General features: G+C 47.1%; 1 protein-coding gene across 1 annotated transcript in view; it reads right to left on the bottom strand.

Moving 5' to 3' along the window:
* LOC135570697 (rho guanine nucleotide exchange factor 40-like) overlaps positions 1-23,728 on the bottom strand; it is a 50,748-nt gene that overhangs the window by 10,303 nt on the left and 16,717 nt on the right. The window contains exons 3-7 of the mRNA XM_065016652.1: positions 20,504-20,626; positions 15,020-15,213; positions 6,495-6,607; positions 3,766-5,168; positions 2,527-2,770 (exon numbers count right to left, since the gene is read on the bottom strand). Of these exons, the coding sequence (XP_064872724.1) occupies positions 2,527-2,770; positions 3,766-5,168; positions 6,495-6,607; positions 15,020-15,213; positions 20,504-20,626 (2,077 nt within the window). The remainder of the gene's footprint in view (positions 1-2,526; positions 2,771-3,765; positions 5,169-6,494; positions 6,608-15,019; positions 15,214-20,503; positions 20,627-23,728) is intronic.

Here is a 23,728-nt window from a genome sequence, read left to right as displayed (position 1 = left end):
GGAGGGCTAGAACCACTACAAGAAGGACAACAGGTGGAAGGTGGAGATGGAGGAGTTGGAGGAGGAGGTGGAGAGGAGTCACTCAGGCCAACATGTCATTGGTGACTGCTAAACAGGGGTGACTGCTAAACAGGGGTGACTGCTAAACAGGGGTGACTGCTAAACAGGAGTGACTGCTAAACAGGAGTGACTGCTATGCTAAACAGGAGTGACTGCTAAACAGGAGTGACTGCTAAACAGGAGTGACTGCTAAACAGGGGTGACTGCTAAACAGGAGTGACTGCTAAACAGGAGTGACTGCTATGCTAAACAGGAGTGACTGCTAAACAGGAGTGACTGCTATGCTAAACAGGGGTGACTGCTAAACAGGAGTGACTGCTATGCTAAACAGGAGTGACTGCTAAACAGGAGTGACTGCTAAACAGGAGTGACTGCTAAACAGGAGTGACTGCTAAACAGGGGTGACTGCTATGCTAAACAGGGGTGACTGCTAAACAGGAGTGACTGCTATGCTAAACAGGAGTGACTGCTAAACAGGAGTGACTGCTAAACAGGAGTGACTGCTAAACAGGAGTGACTGCTAAACAGGAGTGACTGCTAAACAGGTGTGACTGCTATGCTAAACAGGGGTGACTGCTAAACAGGAGTGACTGCTAAAACAGGAGTGACTGCTATGCTAAACAGGAGTGACTGCTAAACAGGAGTGACTGCTATGCTAAACAGGGGTGACTGCTAAACAGGAGTGACTGCTATGCTAAACAGGAGTGACTGCTATGCTAAACAGGAGTGACTGCTAAACAGGAGTGACTGCTAAACAGGGGTGACTGCTAAAACAGGAGTGATTGCTATGCTAAACAGGAGTGACTGCTATGCTAAACAGGGGTGACTGCTAAACAGGAGTGACTGCTAAACAGGAGTGACTGCTAAACAGGAGTGACTGCTAAACAGGAGTGACTGCTATGCTAAACAGGAGTGACTGCTAAACAGGAGTGACTGCTATGCTAAACAGGAGTGACTGCTAAACAGGAGTGACTGCTAAACAGGAGTGACTGCTATGCTAAACAGGAGTGACTGCTAAACAGGAGTGACTGCTAAACAGGAGTGACTGCTAAACAGGAGTGACTGCTATGCTAAACAGGGGTGACTGCTAAAACAGGAGTGACTGCTATGCTAAACAGGAGTGACTGCTAAACAGGAGTGACTGCTAAACAGGAGTGACTGCTAAACAGGGGTGACTGCTAAAACAGGAGTGATTGCTATGCTAAACAGGAGTGACTGCTATGCTAAACAGGGGTGACTGCTAAAACAGGAGTGACTGCTATGCTAAACAGGAGTGACTGCTAAAACAGGAGTGACTGCTATGCTAAACAGGAGTGACTGCTAAACAGGGGTGACTGCTAAACAGGAGTGACTGCTAAACAGGTGTGACTGCTATGCTAAACAGGGGTGACTGCTAAACAGGAGTGACTGCAAAACAGGAGTGACTGCTAAACAGGAGTGACTGCTAAACAGGAGTGACTGCTAAACAGGAGTGACTGCTAAAACAGGAGTGACTGCTATGCTAAACAGGGGTGACTGCTAAACAGGAGTGACTGCAAAACAGGAGTGACTGCTAAACAGGAGTGACTGCTATGCTAAACAGGGGTGACTGCTAAACAGGAGTGACTGCTAAACAGGAGTGACTGCTATGCTAAACAGGGGTGACTGCTAAACAGGAGTGACTGCTAAAACAGGAGTGACTGCTAAACAGGAGTGACTGCTAAACAGGAGTGACTGCTAAACAGGAGTGACTGCTATGCTAAACAGGAGTGACTGCTAAACAGGAGTGACTGCTATGCTAAACAGGGGTGACTGCTAAACAGGAGTGACTGCTATGCTAAACAGGGGTGACTGCTAAACAGGAGTGACTGCTAAACAGGAGTGACTGCTAAACAGGAGTGACTGCTAAACAGGAGTGACTGCTAAACAGGAGTGACTGCTATGCTAAACAGGAGTGACTGCTAAACAGGGGTGACTGCTAAACAGGAGTGACTGCTAAAACAGGAGTGACTGCTAAACAGGAGTGACTGCTAAACAGGAGTGACTGCTAAACAGGAGTGACTGCTAAACAGGGGTGACTGCTATGCTAAACAGGAGTGACTGCTATGCTAAACAGGAGTGACTGCTATGCTAAACAGGAGTGACTGCTATGCTAAACAGGAGTGACTGCTAAACAGGGGAAGTATTTGCAGGGGGGGTAAGCAGCAGTGCAGAACGGGAGGATGGTGGATGATTTAGGGAGGATGGTGGATGATTTAGGGATGAACGAGGGATGGAGGGAGGATGGTGGATGATTTAGGGATGAACGAGGGATGGAGGGAGGATGGTGGATGATTTAGGGATGAACGAGGGATGGAGGGAGGATGGTGGATGATTTAGGGATGAACGAGGGATGAAGGTGGATGATTTAGGGATGAACGAGGGATGAAGGGAGGATGGTGGATGATTTAGGGATGAACGAGGGATGAAGGAGGGAGAGATATGTACCTGTCTCTTCTTTCTCTTGGGGCTCAGTATCTGAGTGGTTCTCTTCCTCTTCCTCTTGCTCCATCTCCTCCTCCTCCTCCTTGTCCTCCGGTCTCTCAGTCTCTGATTCAGTGGAAGGTGTGTAGTGCGTTGGTGTTTGGTGGTCAGTGGGAGTGGGAGTGGGGGCTAAGTGTATGAGAGTCTCGGTCAGAGTGTTCAGTGTCTGGTCCTCTCCTTGGGGAGTGTCTGATTGGCCGGTGGAGACCTCAGGGTCATCATGGTGAGAGTCTGTCTCACCGGTGTCAACCACCTGTAAGATGCCAACATGGCTACTCCTCTCCTCTGTCTCTGTCTCACTGATGCCAACATGGCTACTCCTCTCCTCTGTCTCTGTCTCACTGATGCCAACATGGCTACTCCTCTCCTCTGTCCTGGTTTCTGATCCCTTATCCCTCCTCTCCTCTGTCTCTGTCCTGGTTTCTGATCCCTTATCCCTCCTCTCCTCTGTCTCTGTCCTGGTTTCTGAACCCCTATCCCTCCTCTCCTCTGTCTCTGTCCTGGTTTCTGAACCACTATCCCTCCTCTCCTCTGTCTCTGTCCTGGTTTCTGAACCCTTATCCCTCCTCTCCTCTGTCTCTGTCCTGGTTTCTGAACCACTATCCCTCCTCTCCTCTGTCCTGGTTTCTGAACCACTATCCCTCCTCTCCTCTGTCTCTGTCCTGGTTTCAGAACCACTATCCCTCCTCTCCTCTGTCTCTGCCCTGGTTTCTGAACCACTATCCCTCCTCTCCTCTGTCTCTGCCCTGGTTTCTGAACCCTTATCCCTCCTCTCCTCTGTCTCTGCCCTGGTTTCTGAACCCTTATCCCTCCTCTCCTCTGTCCTGGTTTCTGAACCCTTATCCCTCCTCTCCTCTGTCCTGGTTTCTGAACCCCTATCCCTCCTCTCCTCTGTCTCTGTCCTGGTTTCTGAACCCCTATCCCTCCTCTCCTCTGTCTCTGTCCTGGTTTCTGAACCCCTATCCCTCCTCTCCTCCACCTCCTCCCCTGTTCCTGTCTCTTCTGGGACTCTGTCTGTCTCCTCACTGTGAACAATGCTGTCAGTCTGAGGGTGACTGAGAGACTCTTCCCTCTCCACTATACTGTGTGACTGGGTTAACACCTCCTCCACTGATAGGGCTGTGCCGTCACACACTGACCAGTGAGACTCAGACACACGCTCAGAGACACGTTGTGTTAGCCTCTGGAGACGAGCAGCGTTACCTTCTGTACGGTCCGACGCTGTCCCCTCACCGCTGACCCCCTCTCTGGTCGTAGGGGAGGTGGGGACCGTAGGGGAGGTGGGGGCCATGGGGGCCGTAGGGGAGGTGGGGGCCATGGGGCCCGTGGGGGCCGTAGGGGAGGTGGGGGCCGTTGGGGAGGTGGGGCCCGTGGGGCCGTAGGGGAGGTGGGGCCATGGGGCCCGTGGGGGCCGTTGGGGAGGTGGGGGCCGTAGGGGAGGTGGGGGCCGTAGGGAGGTGGGGGCCGTGGGGAGGTGGGGGCCGTGGGGCCCGTGGGGGCCATAGGGGAGGTGGGGGCCGTGGGGAGGTGGGGGCCATGGGGCCCGAGGGGGCCGTAAGGGAGGTGGGGGCCGTTGGGGAGGTGGGGGCCATGGGGAGGTGGGGGCCGTTGGGGAGGTGGGGGCCATGGGGGAGGTGGGGGCCGTGGGGGAGGTGGGGGCCGTGGGGGGAGGTGGGGGCCGAGGGGAGGTGGGGGCCGTAGGGAGGTGGGGGCCATGGGGCCCGTGGGGGCCATGGGGCCCGTGGGGGCCGTTGGGGAGGTGGGGGCCGTTGGGGAGGTGGGGGCCGTTGGGGAGGTGGGGGCCGTTGGGGTGAGGATGACAGGGGAAAACACGTCGTTGTTCAGGTATTCCTCGATGAGTCTGGAACACACCATGGACTGGGAGAAAGTGCTGCTTTTCACCGGGGCATGAACGGGCTGGGAGGGGGTTGCTTTGGGGGGGTGTCGGGCTGTAGTCCAGGGTTTATGCAGGTTCCTGTAGTTCAGACTAACAGACTGTGTTAAGGATCCTTTCTGAGGAGAGAAGCGCGGTAGAGAGATCTCTTCCAGTTCAACATACTCTCCCTCAGCGTCTTCTCCTGCTGCTTTCCCATCGTCCCTGGTCTCGATAGGCTGTCTCAACCGTGGGAGGAGCTTCACCTCCGTACTCTCTCCACATTGGGCCTTGGATGTGTCAATCAAAATGCGTCTGGCCCTATCCGAAGGCTTGAAGACGTCCTGTTCCCTCCCCCCGTCCCCTTCTCCCTTGGTAGGGACTCTGATAGGTGCAGCCACCATGGCCGTGGGTCTGTTAATGAACTGAGGGTGTACTACATCCTCCCAGGGTACTCTGAAGATGTCGTTCTCTGCAGAAAGGAGGCAGTAGGACAGTGTCCTCCCCGACCCTGTCCCCGACCCTGTCCCCAACCCTGACCCTGTCCCAGACCCTGTCCCAGACCCTGTCTCAGACCCTGTCCCCGACCCTGTCTCAGACCCTGTCCCAGACCCTGTCCCAGGCCCTGTCCCAGACCCTGTCCCTGACCCTGTCCCTGACCCTGTCCCAGACCCTGTCCCAGACCCTGTCCCAGACCTTGTCTCCGTTCCTGCTCCACTCCGTTCCCTGTTGACTGAGAATAACAATAATGTATTAATCCACACCAGACAGAAACTGACAGCCCCCCAAGTGTTCTGTTGGACATGAAATACTGTAAAAACACCAGCCAATCAACTCCTAGGGATTTTAATGTTGGAAATGTGTTCCAAAGTAATCCCAGGCAGAGAGATACAGGGCCTTCAGAAAGTATTCAGACCCCTAGACTTTTTCCACATTTTACAGATCAATTTAGAGTCTCACAGCAAAGGGTCTGAATACTTATGTAAAAAAAGTATTTTTGTTTTTTTATGGGGTATTGTGATGCATTATGGGGTATTGTGACGTTATTATGGGGTATTGTGACCTCATTATGGGGTATTGCGATGTCATTATGGGGTATTGTGATGTCATTATGGGGTATTGTGATGTCATTATGGGGTATTGTGATGTCATTATGGGTATTGTGATGTCATTATGGGGTATTGTGATGTCATTATAGGGAATTGTGTGTAGATTGCTGAGGATTTCTTTTTTATTTAACCCATTTTAGAATAAGGCTGTAAAGTAACAAAATGTGGAAAAAGTCAAGGGGTCTGAATACTTTCAGAATGTATTGTATATGTGATCCTATACAAAAGTCAAGGGGTCTGAATACTTTCAGAATGTATTGTAGATGTGATCCTATACAAAAGTCAAGGGGTCTGAATACTTTCAGAATGTATTGTAGATGTGATCCTATACAAAAGTCAAGGGGTCTGAATACTTTCTGAATGTATTGTAGATGTGATCCTATACAAAAGTCAAGGGGTCTGAATACTTTCTGAGTGTATTGGTGAAAGCACCAATTTGTAAGTCGCTCTGGATAAGAGCGTCTGCTAAATGACTTAAATGTAATGTAAATGTAGATGTGATCCTATACAAATGTAAGCAATGTTTGAAAATTAAAATGTTTTAGTCAAAAATTATATCTGTTTGAGATTCTTGCGGTCAATTTGCAGTCTACAAATTACTAGTAGTTATGTTCCAGCCCCTCGGCCAGCCGCTCCAGAACAAAATCGTCCCGCGGCTGAAACTAGTTGATGATCCCTGCATTAACCCCGCCCGAATAACCACACACACACACACACACACACACAGACACAGACACACACACAGACACAGACACACACACAGACACAGACACAGACACACACACACACACACACACACAGACACACACAGACACAGACACACACAGACAGACACAGACACACACAGACACACACACACACACACACACACACACACACACACAGACACACACACGCACACACGTTGGAGGAACTGAAGCAGAGGGCAGTGTCCAATCAGAGCAGTTTACCTGAGTGGAGCCAGGCCATGGTGAACAGGGAGGTGTAGGCTAGCTCTGGTAACTTTACCTCCTCTACATGCTGCCCACTGGGGGCCAGACAGCGCAGGATGAGACAGGGTGGGCTGGAGGGGGGGAGAGAGAGAGAGAGAGGTTACCCGGTTACCTTACATTGCTGCCCACTGGGGGCCAGACAACGCAGGATGAGACAGGGTGGGCTGGAGGGGGGGAGAGAGAGAGAGGTTACCCGGTTACCTTACATTGCTGCCCACTGAGGGCCAGACAACGCAGGATGAGACAGGGTGGGCTGGAGGGGGAGAGAGAGACGCAGGATGAGACAGGGTGGGCTGGAGGAGAGAGAGAGAGGTTACCCGGTTACCTTACATTGCTGCCCACTGGGGGCCAGACAACGCAGGATGAGACAGGGTGGGCTGGAGGGAGAGAGAGAGAGAGGTTACCCGGTTACCTTACATTGCTGCCCACTGGGGGCCAGACAACGCAGGATGAGACAGGGTGGGCTGGAGGGGGGGAGAGAGAGAGAGGTTACCCGGTTACCTTACATTGCTGCCCACTGAGGGCCAGACAACGCAGGATGAGACAGGGTGGGCTGGAGGGGGGGAGAGAGAGACGCAGGATGAGACAGGGTGGGCTGGAGGGGGAGAGAGAGAGAGAGGTTACCCGGTTACCTTACATTGCTGCCCACTGAGGGCCAGACAACGCAGGATGAGACAGGGTGGCCTGGAGAGAGAGACACCATGCCCAAACTGCCAAACTGGACACGTGTGTGCGTCTGCCATCGTGCGCAAATTGATGTTGTCCCCCCCACACCAAACGTCATCACGACACGCAGGTTGAAATATCAAAACAAACTGAACCAATTATATTAATTTGGGGACAGGTCGAAAAGCGTTAAACATTTATGGCAATTTAGCTAGCTAGCTTGCTGTTGATAGCTAATGTGTCCTATTTAGTTAGCTAGCTTGCTGTTGATAGCTAATGTGTCCTATTTAGCTAGCTTGCTGTTGCTAGCTAACTTATCCTATTTAGCTAGCTAGCTTGCTGTTGCTAGCTAATTTGTCCTATTTAGCTAGCTAGCTTGCTGTTGATAGCTAATGTGTCCTATTTAGTTAGCTAGCTTGCTGTTGATAGCTAATGTGTCCTATTTAGCTAGCTAGCTTGCTGTTGATAGCTAATGTGTCCTATTTAGCTAGCTAGCTTGCTGTTGCTAGCTAATGTGTCCTATTTAGCTAGCTTGCTGTTGCTAGCTAACTTATCCTATTTAGCTAGCTAGCTTGCTGTTGCTAGCTAATTTGTCCTATTTAGCTAGCTAGCTTGCAGTCGCTAGCTAACTTATCCTATTTAGCTAGCTAGCTTGCTGTTGCTAGCTAATTTGTCCTATTTAGCTAGCTAGCTTGCTGTTGCTAGCTAATTTGTCCTATTAAGCTAGTTAGCTTGCAGTTGATAGCTAATTTGTCCTATTTAGCTAGCTAGCTTGCAGTTGCTAGCTAACTTATCCTATTTAGCTATCTAGCTTGCTGTTGCTAGCTAATTTGTCCTATTTAGCTAGTTAGCTTGCAGTCGCTAGCTAATGTGTCCTATTTAGCTAGCTAGCTTGCAGTCGCTAGCTAACTTATCCTATTTAGCTAGCTAGCTTGCTGTCGCTAGCTAATGTGTCCTATTTAGCTAGCTAGCTTGCTGTTGCTAGCTAATTTGTCCTATTTAGCTAGCTAGCTTGCTGTTGCTAGCTAATTTGTCCTATTTAGCTAGTTAGCTTGCAGTTGATAGCTAATTTGTCCTATTTAGCTAGCTAGCTTGCAGTTGCTAGCTAACATATCCTATTTAGCTAGCTAGCTTGCTGTTGCTAGCTAATTTGTCCTATTTAGCTAGTTAGCTTGCTGTTGCTAGCTAATTTGTCCTATTTAGCTAGTTAGCTTGCAGTTGCTAGCTAATTTGTCCTAGGATATAAATACTGAGTTGTTATTTTACCTGAAAATGCACAAGGTCCTCTACTCCGACAATTAATCCACACATAAAACGGTCAACCGAATCGTTTCTAGTCATCTCTCCTCCTTCCAGGATTATTTTTCTTCTTTGGATTTTATATGACAATTGGCAACAAACCTTCATAATAAGGTGCATCACCGACCTCCGTTCATCTTTCAATCACCCACGTGGGTTCAGTATATGCTTCTAAAAGCCAATGAGGAGACGGGAGAGGCGGGACTTGCATCGCGTCCGGCGTCACAAATAGAAGCAACTTCTATTTTTAGCTGCCTGGCAACACAGACTGTTCGTTGGCGATGCGCGAGCGACGTGGGTGCAATGATTGAAGAACATGTATGTGGACATTTATTTTGCAACGCGGTTACCACGTCCGGTTTGGGTAGTGAGAGAAAGAGGTTACCTGGTTACCTTACTAGGGCTGAGCGGTGTACCGTATTTTACAATATACCGGTAATTGATGCAAGGACCGGTTTGGGTTTTTACTTTACCTTCTATAACGGTATGTTTGGTTTGTAAAATGTGATACGTCATTTCGTTTGTATGGTTTACTCGCTACTTGAGTCGACTCTCTCGTCAAGCCCCGCCCCCTTGTCACACAAGGAGCGCCATTGGTCAATGCAGCAGATGCAACAATATGTTGATGACAACAATGGGTGCTTTCCACTTTGCCTCTTAATATCAATCCACAAGCGTTCTATAATTATTTAGTTTGTGTATCTTATTGTCTGTGTATCTGGTATATGGACATTCCTGCAGTCAACATGCCAATTGTACGCTCCCTCAAAACTTCAGACATCTGTGGCATTGTGTGACAAAACTGCACATTTTAATAAAGTGGCCTTTTAATTGTACAAAGCACAAGGTGCACCTGTGGAATAATCATGCTGTTTAATCAGCTTCTTGATATACCACACCTGTCAGGTGGATGGATTATCTTGGCCAAGTAGAAATGTTCACTAAACAGGGATGGAAACAAAATTGTGCACAAAATTGAAGAGAAATAAGCTTTTTGTGCCGTATGGAACATTTCTGGGATCTTTTATTTCAGCTCATGAAACACGGGACAAAAACTTTATATGTCGCGTTTATATTTTAGTTCTGTCACGCCCTGATCTGTTTCACCTGTCCCTGTGATTGTCTCCACCCCCTCCAGGTGTTGCTTATTTTCCCTGGTGTATTTATCCCTGTGTTTCCTGTCTCTTTACCAGTGTATTTATCCCTGTGTTTCCTGTCTCTCTGTACCAGTGTATTTATCCCTGTGTTTCCTGTCTCTTTACCAGTGTATTTATCCCTGTGTTTCCTGTCTCTCTGTACCAGTGTATTTATTCCTGCGTTTCCTGTCTCTCTGTACCAGTGTATTTATCCCTGTGTTTCCTGTCTCTCTGTACCAGTGTATTTATCCCTGTGTTTCCTGTCTCTCTGTGCCAGTGTATTTATCCCTGTGTTTCCTGTCTCTCTGTGTATTTATCCCTGTGTTTCCTGTCTCTCTGTCCCAGTGTATTTATCGCTGTGTTTCCCGTCTCTCTGTACCAGTGTATTTATCCCTGTGTTTCCTGTCTCTCTGTTCCAGTGTATTTATCCCTGTGTTTCCTGTCTCTCTGTACCAGTGTATTTATCCCTGTGTTTCCTGTCTCTCTGTACCAGTGTATTTATCCCTGTGTTTCCTGTCTCTCTGTACCAGTGTATTTATCCCTGTGTTTCCTGTCTCTCTGTACCAGTGTATTTATCCCTGTGTTTCCTGTCTCTCTGTACCAGTGTATTTATCCCTGTGTTTCCTGTCTCTCTGTCCCAGTGTATTAATCCCTGTGTTTCCTGTCTCTCTGTACCAGTGTATTTATCCCTGTGTTTCCTGTCTCTCTGTACCAGTGTATTTATTCCTGTCTCTCTGTGCCAGTGTATTTATCCCTGTGTTTCCTGTCTCTCTGTACCAGTGTATTTATCCCTGTGTTTCCTGTCTCTCTGTGCCAGTGTATTTATCCCTGTGTTTCCTGTCTCTCTGTGCCAGTGTATTTATCCCTGTGTTTCCTGTCTCTCTGTACCAGTGTATTTATCCCTGTGTTTCCTGTCTCTCTGTACCAGTGTATTTATCCCTGAATTCCTGTCTCTCTGTACCAGTGTATTTATCCCAGTGTTTCCTGTCTCTCTGCCCCAGTGTATTTATCCCTGTGTTTCCTGTCTCTCTGTACCAGTGTATTTATCCCTGTGTTTCCTGTCTCTCTGTACCAGTGTATTTATCCCTGTGTTTCCTGTCTCTCTGTACCAGTGTATTTATCCCTGTGTTTCCTGTCTCTCTGTGCCAGTGTATTTATCCCTGTGTTTCCTGTCTCTCTGTGCCAGTGTATTTATCCCTGTGTTTCCTGTCTCTCTGTACCAGTGTATTTATCCCTGAATTCCTGTCTCTCTGTACCAATGTATTTATCCCAGTGTTTCCTGTCTCTCTGTACCAGTGTATTTATCCCTGTGTTTCCTGTCTCTCTGCCCCAGTGTATTTATCCCTGTGTTTCCTGTCTCTCTGTACCAGTGTATGTCTCCCTGTGTTTCCTGTCTCTCTGTACCAGTGTATTTATCCCTGTGTTTCCTGTCTCTCTGTACCAGTGTATTTATCCCTGTGTTTCCTGTCTCTCTGTCCCAGTGTATTTATCCCTGTGTTTCCTGTCTCTCTGTACCAGTGTATTTATCCCTGTGTTTCCTGTCTCTCTGTGCCAGTGTATTTATCCCTGTGTTTCCTGTCTCTCTGTACCAGTGTATTTATCCCTGTGTTTCCTGTCTCTCTGTACCAGTGTATTTATCCCTGTGTTTCCTGTCTCTCTGTACCAGTGTATTTATCCCTGTGTTTCCTGTCTCTCTGTACCAGTGTATTTATCCCTGTGTTTCCTGTCTCTCTGTACCAGTGTATGAATCCCTGTGTTTCCTGTCTCTCTGTACCAGTGTATTTATCCCTGTGTTTCCTGTCTCTCTGCCCCAGTGTATTTATCACTGTGTTTCCTGTCTCTCTGTCCCAGTGTATTTATCCCTGTGTTTCCTGTCTCTCTGTACCAGTGTATTTATCCCTGTGTTTCCTGTCTCTCTGTACCAGTGTATTTATCCCTGTGTTTCCTGTCTCTCTGTCCCATTGTATTTATCCCTGTGTTTCCTGTCTCTCTGTACCAGTGTATTTATCCCTGTGTTTCCTGTCTCTCTGTGCCAGTGTATTTATCCCTGTGTTTCCTGTCTCTCTGTGCCAGTGTATTTATCCCTGTGTTTCCTGTCTCTCTGTACCAGTGTATTTATCCCTGTGTTTCCTGTCTCTCTGTACCAGTGTATTTATCCCTGTGTTTCCTGTCTCTCTGTGCCAGTGTATTTATCCCTGTGTTTCCTGTCTCTCTGTACCAGTGTATTTATCCCTGTGTTTCCTGTCTCTCTGTACCAGTGTATTTATCCCTGTGTTTCCTGTCTCTCTGTACCAGTGTATTTATCCCTGTGTTTCCTGTCTCTCTGTACCAGTGTATTTATCCCTGTGTTTCCTGTCTCTCTGTACCAGTGTATTTATCCCTGTGTTTCCTGTCTCTCTGTGCCAGTGTATTTATCCCTGTGTTTCCTGTCTCTCTGTGCCAGTGTATTTATCCCTGTGTTTCCTGTCTCTCTGTACCAGTGTATTTATCCCTGTGTTTCCTGTCTCTCTGTACCAGTGTATTTATCTCTGTGTTTCCTGTCTCTCTGCCCCAGTGTATTTATCCCTGTGTTTCCTGTCTCTCTGTACCAGTGTATTTATCCCTGTGTTTCCTGTCTCTGTACCAGTGTATTTATCCCTGTGTTTCCTGTCTCTCTGTGCCAGTGTATTTATCCCTGTGTTTCCTGTCTCTCTGTACCAGTGTATTTATCCCTGTGTTTCCAGTCTCTCTGTACCAGTGTATTTATCCCTGTGTTTCCAGTCTCTCTGTACCAGTGTATTTATCCCTGTGTTTCCTGTCTCTCTGTACCAGTGTATTTATCCCTGTGTTTCCAGTCTCTCTGTACCAGTGTATTTATCCCTGTGTTTCCTGTCTCTCTGTACCAGTGTATTTATCCCTGTGTTTCCTGTCTCTCTGTCCCAGTGTATTAATCCCTGTGTTTCCAGTCTCTCTGTACCAGTGTATTTATCCCTGTGTTTCCTGTCTCTCTGTACCAGTGTATTTATCCCTGTTTCCTGTCTCTCTGTACCAGTGTATTTATCCCTGTTTCCTGTCTCTCTGTACCAGTGTATTTATCCCTGTGTTTCCTGTCTCTCTGTACCAGTGTATTTATCCCTGTGTTTCCTGTCTCTCTGCCCCAGTGTATTTATCCCTGTTTCCTGTCTCTCTGTTCCAGTGTATTTATCCCTGTGTTTCCTGTCTCTCTGTACCAGTGTATTTATCCCTGTGTTTCCTGTCTCTCTGTACCAGTGTATTTATCCCTGTGTTTCCTGTCTCTCTGTACCAGTGTATTCATCCCTGTGTTTCCTGTCTCTCTGTACCAGTGTATTTATCCCTGTGTTTCCTGTCTCTCTGTGCCAGTGTATTTATCCCTGTGTTTCCTGTCTCTCTGTACCAGTGTATTTATCCCTGTGTTTCCTGTCTCTCTGTACCAGTGTATTTATCCCTGTGTTTCCTGTCTCTCTGTGCCAGTGTATTTATCCCTGTGTTTCCTGTCTCTCTGTGCCAGTGTATTTATCCCTGTGTTTCCTGTCTCTCTGTACCAGTGTATTTATCCCTGTGTTTCCTGTCTCTCTGTACCAGTGTATTTATCCCTGTGTTTCCTGTCTCTCTGTGCCAGTGTATTTATCCCTGTGTTTCCTGTCTCTCTGTACCAGTGTATTTATCCCTGTGTTTCCTGTCTCTCTGTACCAGTGTATTTATCCCTGTGTTTCCTGTCTCTCTGTACCAGTGTATTTATCCCTGTGTTTCCTGTCTCTCTGTACCAGTGTATTTATCCCTGTGTTTCCTGTCTCTCTGTACCAGTGTATTTATCCCTGTGTTTCCTGTCTCTCTGTGCCAGTGTATTTATCCCTGTGTTTCCTGTCTCTCTGTGCCAGTGTATTTATCCCTGTGTTTCCTGTCTCTCTGTACCAGTGTATTTATCCCTGTGTTTCCTGTCTCTCTGTACCAGTGTATTTATCTCTGTGTTTCCTGTCTCTCTGCCCCAGTGTATTTATCCCTGTGTTTCCTGTCTCTCTGTACCAGTGTATTTATCCCTGTGTTTCCTGTCTCTGTACCAGTGTATTTATCCCTGTGTTTCCTGTCTCTCTGTGCCAGTGTATTTATCCCTGTGTTTCCTGTCTCTCTGTACCAGTGTATTTATCCCTGTGTTTCCAGTCTCTCTGTACCAGTGTATTTATCCCTGTGTTTCCAGTCTCTCTGTACCAGTGTATTTATCCCTGTGTTTCCTGTCTCTCTGTACCAGTGTATTTATCCCTGTGTTTCCAGTCTCTCTGTACCAGTGTATTTATCCCTGTGTTTCCTGTCTCTCTGTACCAGTGTATTTATCCCTGTGTTTCCTGTCTCTCTGTACCAGTGTATTTATCCCTGTGTTTCCTGTCTCTCTGTACCAGTGTATTTATCCCTGTGTTTCCTGTCTCTCTGTACCAGTGTATTTATCCCTGTTTCCTGTCTCTCTGTACCAGTGTATTTATCCCTGTTTCCTGTCTCTCTGTACCAGTGTATTTATCCCTGTGTTTCCTGTCTCTCTGTACCAGTGTATTTATCCCTGTGTTTCCTGTCTCTCTGCCCCAGTGTATTTATCCCTGTGTTTCCTGTCTCTCTGTTCCAGTGTATTTATCCCTGTGTTTCCTGTCTCTCTGTACCAGTGTATTTATCCCTGTGTTTCCTGTCTCTCTGTACCAGTGTATTTATCCCTGTGTTTCCTGTCTCTCTGTACCAGTGTATTCATCCCTGTGTTTCCTGTCTCTCTGTACCAGTGTATTTATCCCTGTGTTTCCTGTCTCTCTGTGCCAGTGTATTTATCCCTGTGTTTCCTGTCTCTCTGTACCAGTGTATTTATCCCTGTGTTTCCTGTCTCTCTGTACCAGTGTATTTATCCCTGTGTTTCCTGTCTCTCTGTTCCAGTGTATTTATCCCTGTGTTTCCTGTCTCTCTGTACCAGTGTATTTATCCCTGTGTTTCCTGTCTCTCTGTACCAGTGTATTTATCCCTGTGTTTCCTGTCTCTCTGTGCCAGTGTATGTATCCCTGTGTTTCCTGTCTCTCTGTACCAGTTCGTCTTGTACGTTTAGTCAAGTCAACCAGTGTGTTTTTCCCCATTACTCCTTTTGCTAGTCTTCCCGGTTTTGACCACTGCCCTGATCTTGAATCTGCCTGCCCTGAACTTGAGTCTGCCTGCCCTTCGGTACCTATAGGACTCTGAACTGGTTGTGACCTTTTGCCTGTCCACACCCATTCTCTTGATGAAATAAACATTGTAAGACTCCAACCATCTGCCTCCTGTGTCTCCAGCTGGGTCTCGCCTTGTGCCTTGATAAGTTCAGTGTAGAAAGAGAGAGCTGAGAGACGGAGAGCCAAAGAATGAGAGGGGATGTCTCACCTGGGGGTGTTGGTGGAGGAGGAGCCGGGGGTGTTGGTGGAGGAGGAGCTGGGGGTGTTGGTGGAGGAGGAGCTGGGGGTGTTGGTGGAGGAGGAGCTGGGGGTGTTGGTGGAGGAGGAGCCGGGGGTGTTGGTGGAGGAGGAGTTGGGGGTGTTGGTGGAGGAAGAGCTGGGGGAGACAGAGGGCGATGCCACCTGAATGAAAACATGGATTTTAGTAGACTTATTCTACATACAATATAAAAGGAGCCATTTGAAAACAACAACAGACACATTAAAAAACGACTGAGGATTTAACATGAAATAAAAATCTACAGGTTTATTTCTCATGTTGGTCTGCTGTGGTTATAATCAGGAGGGGATGAACAGCTCAGACAAGACTGGCTGTGGTTATAATCAGGAGGGAATGAACAGCTCAGACAAGACTGGCTGTGGTTATAATCAGGAGGGAATGAACAGCTCAGACAAGACTGGCTGTGGTTATAATCAGGAGGGGATGAACAGCTCAGACAAGACTGGCTGTGGTTATAATCAGGAGGGGAATGAACAGCTCAGACAAGACTGGCTGTGGTTATAATCAGGAGGGGATGAACAGCTCAGACAAGACTGGCTGTGGTTATAATCAGGAGGGGATGAACAGCTCAGACAAGACTGGCTGTGGTTATAATCAGGAGGGGAATGAACAGCTCAGACAAGACTGGCTGTGGTTATAATCAGGAGGGGATGAACAGCTCAGACAAGACTGGCTGTGGTTATAATCAGGAGGGGATGAACAGCTCAGACAAGACTGGCTGTGGTTATAATCAGGAGGGGATGAACAGCTCAGACAAGACTGGCTGTGGTTATAATCAGGGGGAGGGGATGAACAGCTCAGACAAGACTGGCTGTGGTTATAATCAGGAGGGGATGAACAGCTCAGACAAGACTGGCTGTGGTTATAATCAGGAGGGGATGAACAGCTCAGACAAGACTGGCTGTGGTTATAATCAGGAGGGAATGAACAGCTCAGACAAGACTGGCTGTGGTTATAATCAGGAGGGAATGAACAGCTCAGACAAGACTGGCTGTGGTTATAATCAGGGGAGGGGATGAACAGCTCAGACAAGACTGGCTGTGGTTATAATCAGGGGAGGGGATGAACAGCTCAGACAAGACTGGCTGTGGTTATAATCAGGAGGGAATGAACAGCTCAGACAAGACTGGCTGTGGTTATTATGAAATCAAGAGGTTATAATCAGGGAATGAACAGCTCAGACAAGACTGGCTGTGGTTATAATCAGGAGGGAATGAACAGCTCAGACAAGACTGGCTGTGGTTATAATCAGGAGGGAATGAACAGCTCAGACAAGACTGGCTGTGTTATAATCAGGAGGGGATAATCAGACAAGACTGGCTGTGGAGGGGGGATGAACAGCTCAGACAAGACTGGCTGTGGTTATAATCAGGAGGGGATGAACAGCTCAGACAAGACTGGCTGTGGTTATAATCAGGGGGAGGGGATGAACAGCTCAGACAAGACTGGCTGTGGTTATAATCAGGAGGGGATGAACAGCTCAGACAAGACTGGCTGTGGTTATAATCAGGAGGAGGGAATGAACAGCTCAGACAAGACTGGCTGTGGTTATAATCAGGGGGAGGGGATGAACAGCTCAGACAAGACTGGCTGTGGTTATAATCAGGAGGGAATGAACAGCTCAGACAAGACTGGCTGTGGTTATAATCAGGAGGGGATGAACAGCTCAGACAAGACTGGCTGTGGTTATAATCAGGGGGAGGGGATGAACAGCTCAGACAAGACTGGCTGTGGTTATAATCAGGAGGGAATGAACAGCTCAGACAAGACTGGCTGTGGTTATAATCAGGAGGGAATGAACAGCTCAGACAAGACTGGCTGTGGTTATAATCAGGAGGGGATGAACAGCTCAGACAAGACTGGCTGTGGTTATAATCAGGGGAGGGGATGAACAGCTCAGACAAGACTGGCTGTGGTTATAATCAGGAGGAATGAACAGCTCAGACAAGACTGGCTGTGGTTATAATCAGGAGGGAATGAACAGCTCAGACAAGACTGGCTGTGGTTATAATCAGGAGGGGGATGAACAGCTCAGACAAGACTGGCTGTGGTTATAATCAGGAGGGGAATGAACAGCTCAGACAAGACTGGCTGTGGTTATAATCAGGAGGGGATGAACAGCTCAGACAAGACTGGCTGTGGTTATAATCAGGAGGGGATGAACAGCTCAGACAAGACTGGCTGTGGTTATAATCAGGAGGGGAATGAACAGCTCAGACAAGACTGGCTGTGGTTATAATCAGGAGGGGATGAACAGCTCAGACAAGACTGGCTGTGGTTATAATCAGGAGGGGATGAACAGCTCAGACAAGACTGGCTGTGGTTATAATCAGGAGGGGATGAACAGCTCAGACAAGACTGGCTGTGGTTATAATCAGGGGGAGGGGATGAACAGCTCAGACAAGACTGGCTGTGGTTATAATCAGGAGGGGATGAACAGCTCAGACAAGACTGGCTGTGGTTATAATCAGGAGGGGATGAACAGCTCAGACAAGACTGGCTGTGGTTATAATCAGGAGGGAATGAACAGCTCAGACAAGACTGGCTGTGGTTATAATCAGGAGGGAATGAACAGCTCAGACAAGACTGGCTGTGGTTATAATCAGGGGGAGGGGATGAACAGCTCAGACAAGACTGGCTGTGGTTATAATCAGGGGGAGGGGATGAACAGCTCAGACAAGACTGGCTGTGGTTATAATCAGGAGGGAATGAACAGCTCAGACAAGACTGGCTGTGGTTATAATCAGGAGGGAATGAACAGCTCAGACAAGACTGGCTGTGGTTATAATCAGGAGGGAATGAACAGCTCAGACAAGACTGGCTGTGGTTATAATCAGGAGGGAATGAACAGCTCAGACAAGACTGGCTGTGGTTATAATCAGGAGGGGATGAACAGCTCAGACAAGACTGGCTGTGGTTATAATCAGGGGGAGGGGATGAACAGCTCAGACAAGACTGGCTGTGGTTATAATCAGGAGGGGATGAACAGCTCAGACAAGACTGGCTGTGGTTATAATCAGGGGAGGGGATGAACAGCTCAGACAAGACTGGCTGTGGTTATAATCAGGAGGGATGAACAGCTCAGACAAGACTGGCTGTGGTTATAATCAGGAGGGAATGAACAGCTCAGACAAGACTGGCTGTGGTTATAATCAGGAGGGGATGAACAGCTCAGACAAGACTGGCTGTGGTTATAATCAGGGGGAGGGGATGAACAGCTCAGACAAGACTGGCTGTGGTTATAATCAGGAGGGGATGAACAGCTCAGACAAGACTGGCTGTGGTTATAATCAGGGGGAGGGGATGAACAGCTCAGACAAGACTGGCTGTGGTTATAATCAGGAGGGAATGAACAGCTCAGACAAGACTGGCTGTGGTTATAATCAGGAGGAATGAACAGCTCAGACAAGACTGGCTGTGGTTATAATCAGGAGGGGATGAACAGCTCAGACAAGACTGGCTGTGGTTATAATCAGGGGAGGGGGATGAACAGCTCAGACAAGACTGGCTGTGGTTATAATCAGGAGGGGAATGAACAGCTCAGACAAGACTGGCTGTGGTTATAATCAGGAGGGAATGAACAGCTCAGACAAGACTGGCTGTGGTTATAATCAGGAGGGAATGAACAGCTCAGACAAGACTGGCTGTGGTTATAATCAGGAGGGAATGAACAGCTCAGACAAGACTGGCTGTGGTTATAATCAGGAGGGGAATGAACAGCTCAGACAAGACTGGCTGTGGTTATAATCAGGAGGGGGATGAACAGCTCAGACAAGACTGGCTGTGGTTATAATCAGGGGGAGGGGATGAACAGCTCAGACAAGACTGGCTGTGGTTATAATCAGGAGGGGATGAACAGCTCAGACAAGACTGGCTGTGGTTATAATCAGGGGGAGGGGATGAACAGCTCAGACAAGACTGGCTGTGGTTATAATCAGGAGGGGATGAACAGCTCAGACAAGACTGGCTGTGGTTATAATCAGGGGGGGGATGAACAGCTCAGACAAGACTGGCTGTGGTTATAATCAGGAGGGGATGAACAGCTCAGACAAGACTGGCTGTGGTTATAATCAGGAGGAGGGAATGAACAGCTCAGACAAGACTGGCTGTGGTTATAATCAGGAGGGGATGAACAGCTCAGACAAGACTGGCTGTGGTTATAATCAGGAGGGGATGAACAGCTCAGACAAGACTGGCTGTGGTTATAATCAGGAGGGAATGAACAGCTCAGACAAGACTGGCTGTGGTTATAATCAGGAGGAGGGGATGAACAGCTCAGACAAGACTGGCTGTGGTTATAATCAGGAGGGGATGAACAGCTCAGACAAGACTGGCTGTGGTTATAATCAGGAGGAGGGGAATGAACAGCTCAGACAAGACTGGCTGTGGTTATAATCAGGAGGGGATGAACAGCTCAGACAAGACTGGCTGTGGTTATAATCAGGAGGGGATGAACAGCTCAGACAAGACTGGCTGTGGTTATAATCAGGAGGGAATGAACAGCTCAGACAAGACTGGCTGTGGTTATAATCAGGAGGGAATGAACAGCTCAGACAAGACTGGCTGTGGTTATAATCAGGAGGGGATGAACAGCTCAGACAAGACTGGCTGTGGTTATAATCAGGGGAGGGGATGAACAGCTCAGACAAGACTGGCTGTGGTTATAATCAGGAGGGAATGAACAGCTCAGACAAGACTGGCTGTGGTTATAATCAGGAGGGAATGAACAGCTCAGACAAGACTGGCTGTGGTTATAATCAGGAGGGGATGAACAGCTCAGACAAGACTGGCTGTGGTTATAATCAGGGGGAGGGGATGAACAGCTCAGACAAGACTGGCTGTGGTTATAATCAGGAGGGGATGAACAGCTCAGCTCCTCTCTCTCTGTTCAATAAAGTCAGAACAGATCCCCACTGTCTTCCTCTCTCTCTGTTCAATAAAGTCAGAACAGATCCCCACTGCCATCCTCCCGCTCTCTGTTCAATAAAGTCAGAACAGATCCCCACTGTCTTCCTCTCTCTCTGTTCAATAAAGTCAGAACAGATCCCCACTGTCTTCCTCTCTCTCTGTTCAATAAAGTCAGAACAGATCCCCACTGTCTTCCTCTCTCTGTTCAATAAAGTCAGAACAGATCCCCACTGTCTTCCTCTCTCTGTTCAATAAAGTCAGAACAGATCCCCACTGTCTTCCTCTCTCTGTTCAATAAAGTCAGAACAGATCCCCACTGTCTTCCTCTCTCTGTTCAGTAATGAAAACAGGTATGTTTGATACCTGTAGGTAGAATAAAGTCAGACCATGAAAACAGGTATGTTTGATACCTGTAGGTAGAATAAAGTCAGACCATGAAAACAGGTATGTTTGATACCTGTAGGTAGAATAAAGTCAGACCATGAAAACAGGTATGTTTGATACCTGTAGGTAGAAGTCCCCGGGGCGGAGGACACGTGGGTCCAGAGGAGAGAGCTGGATGATCACCTTGTCCTGGAGACACAGAGGCCAGCCCTGGTGCCGGAATAACAGGCCGCAGTACGGGAACTACAGGAGAGATGGAGATGGAGAGGGAGACTGAGTAAATAAATCAACTACAGGAGAGATGGAGAAGGAGAAGGAGACTGAGTAAATAAATCAACTACAGGAGAGATGGAGAAGGAGAAGGAGACTGAGTAAATAAATCAACTACAGGAGAGATGGAGAAGGAGAAGGAGACTGAGTAAATAAATCAACTACAGGAGAGATGGAGAAGGAGACTGAGTAAATAAATCAACTACAGGAGAGATGGAGAAGGAGAGGGAGACTGAGTAAATAAATCAACTACAGGAGAGAAGGAGAAGGAGAAGGAGACTGAGTAAATAAATCAACTACAGGAGAGATGGAGAAGGAGACTGAGTAAATAAATCAACTACAGGAGAGATGGAGAAGGAGAGGGAGACTGAGTAAATAAATCAACTACAGGAGGGAAGGAGAAGGAGAGGGAGACTGAGTAAATAAATCAACTACAGGAGAGATGGAGAAGGAGAGGGAGACTGAGTAAATAAATCAACTACAGGAGAGATGGAGAAGGAGACTGAGTAAATAAATCAACTACAGGAGAGATGGAGAAGGAGAGGGAGACTGAGTAAATAAATCAACTACAGGAGAGATGGAGAAGGAGAAGGAGAAGGAGACTGAGTAAATAAATCAACTACAGGAGAGATGGAGAAGGAGAAGGAGACTGAGTAAATAAATCAACTACAGGAGAGATGGAGAAGGAGAAGGAGACTGAGTAAATAAATCAACTACAGGAGAGATGGAGATGGAGAAGGAGAAGGAGACTGAGTAAATAAATCAACTACAGGAGAGCTGGAGAAGGAGAGGGAGACTGAGTAAATAAATCAACTACAGGAGAGAAGGAGAAGGAGAAGGAGACTGAGTAAATAAATCAACTACAGGAGAGATGGAGAAGGAGAAGGAGACTGAGTAAATAAATCAACTACAGGAGAGATGGAGAAGGAGAAGGAGAAGGAGACTGAGTAAATAAATCAACTACAGGAGAGATGGAGAAGGAGAGGGAGAGGGAGACTGAGTAAATAAATCAACTACAGGAGAGAAGGAGAAGGAGACTGAGTAAATAAATCAACTACAGGAGAGAAGGAGAAGGAGACTGAGTAAATAAATCAACTACAGGAGAGAAGGAGAAGGAGACTGAGTAAATAAATCAACTACAGGAGAGATGGAGAAGGAGACTGAGTAAATAAATCAACTACAGGAGAGAAGGAGAAGGAGAAGGAGACTGAGTAAATAAATCAACTACAGGAGAGAAGGAGAAGGAGACTGAGTAAATAAATCAACTACAGGAGAGAAGGAGAAGGAGACTGAGTAAATAAATCAACTACAGGAGAGAAGGAGAAGGAGAAGGAGACTGAGTAAATAAATAAACTACAGGAGAGATGGAGAAGGAGAAGGAGACTGAGTAAATAAATCAACTACAGGAGAGATGGAGAAGGAGAAGGAGAGGAAGACTGAGTAAATAAATCAACTACAGGAGAGAAGGAGAAGGAGAAGGAGAGGGAGACTGAGTAAATAAATCAACTACAGGAGAGAAGGAGAAGGAGAAGGAGACTGAGTAAATAAATCAACTACAGGAGAGAAGGAGAAGGAGAAGGAGAGGGAGACTGAGTAAATAAATCAACTACAGGAGAGAAGGAGAAGGAGAAGGAGACTGAGTAAATAAATCAACTACAGGAGAGAAGGAGAAGGAGAAGGAGACTGAGTAAATAAATCAACTACAGGAGAGAAGGAGAAGGAGAAGAGAGGAGACTGAGTAAATAAATCAACTACAGGAGAGATGGAGAAGGAGAAGGAGAGGAGACTGAGTAAATAAATCAACTACAGGAGAGAAGGAGAAGGAGAGGGAGACTGAGTAAATAAATCAACTACAGGAGAGATGGAGAAGGAGACTGAGTAAATAAATCAACTACAGGAGAGAAGGAGAAGGAGAGGGAGACTGAGTAAATAAATCAACTACAGGAGAGAAGGAGAAGGAGACTGAGTAAATAAATCAACTACAGGAGAGAAGGAGAAGGAGAAGGAGACTGAGTAAATAAATCAACTACAGGAGAGAAGGAGAAGGAGAGGGAGACTGAGTAAATAAATCAACTACAGGAGAGATGGAGAAGGAGAAGGAGACTGAGTAAATAAATCAACTACAGGAGAGATGGAGAAGGAGAGGAGACTGAGTAAATAAATCAACTACAGGAGAGATGGAGATGGAGAAGAGACTGAGTAAATAAATCAACTACAGGAGAGATGGAGAAGGAGAAGGAGACTGAGTAAATAAATCAACTACAGGAGAGATGGAGAAGGAGAAGGAGACTGAGTAAATAAATCAACTACAGGAGAGATGGAGAAGAGAGGGAGACTGAGTAAATAAATCAACTACAGGAGAGATGGAGAAGGAGACTGAGTAAATAAATCAACTACAGGAGAGATGGAGAAGGAGAAGGAGACTGAGTAAATAAATCAACTACAGGAGAGAGGAGATGGAGAAGGAGAGGGAGACTGAGTAAATAAATCAACTACAGGAGAGATGGAGAAGGAGAGGGAGACTGAGTAAATAAATCAACTACAGGAGAGATGGAGAAGGAGACTGAGTAAATAAATCAACTACAGGAGAGATGGAGAAGGAGAAGGAGACTGAGTAAATAAATCAACTACAGGAGAGAGGGAGATGGAGAAGGAGAGGGAGACTGAGTAAATAAATCAACTACAGGAGAGATGGAGAAGGAGAAGGAGACTGAGTAAATAAATCAACTACAGGAGAGAGGGAGATGGAGAAGGAGAGGGAGACTGAGTAAATAAATCAACTACAGGAGAGATGGAGATGGAGAAGGAGACTGAGTAAATAAATCAACTACAGGAGAGATGGAGAGGAGAAGGAGAGGAGACTGAGTAAATAAATCAACTACAGGAGAGATGGAGAAGGAGAGGGAGACTGAGTAAATAAATCAACTACAGGAGAGATGGAGAGGAGAGGAGACTGAGTAAATACATCAACTACAGGAGAGATGGAGAAGGAGAAGGAGAGGGAGACTGAGTAAATAAATCAACTACAGGAGAGATGGAGAAGGAGAAGGAGAGGAGACTGAGTAAATAAATCAA

Source organism: Oncorhynchus nerka, unplaced genomic scaffold (genome assembly GCF_034236695.1).
Source record: "Oncorhynchus nerka isolate Pitt River unplaced genomic scaffold, Oner_Uvic_2.0 unplaced_scaffold_922, whole genome shotgun sequence".
In the NCBI taxonomy this organism is placed as follows: domain Eukaryota; kingdom Metazoa; phylum Chordata; class Actinopteri; order Salmoniformes; family Salmonidae; genus Oncorhynchus; species Oncorhynchus nerka.
This window is presented reverse-complemented; position numbering and strand designations above follow the sequence as displayed.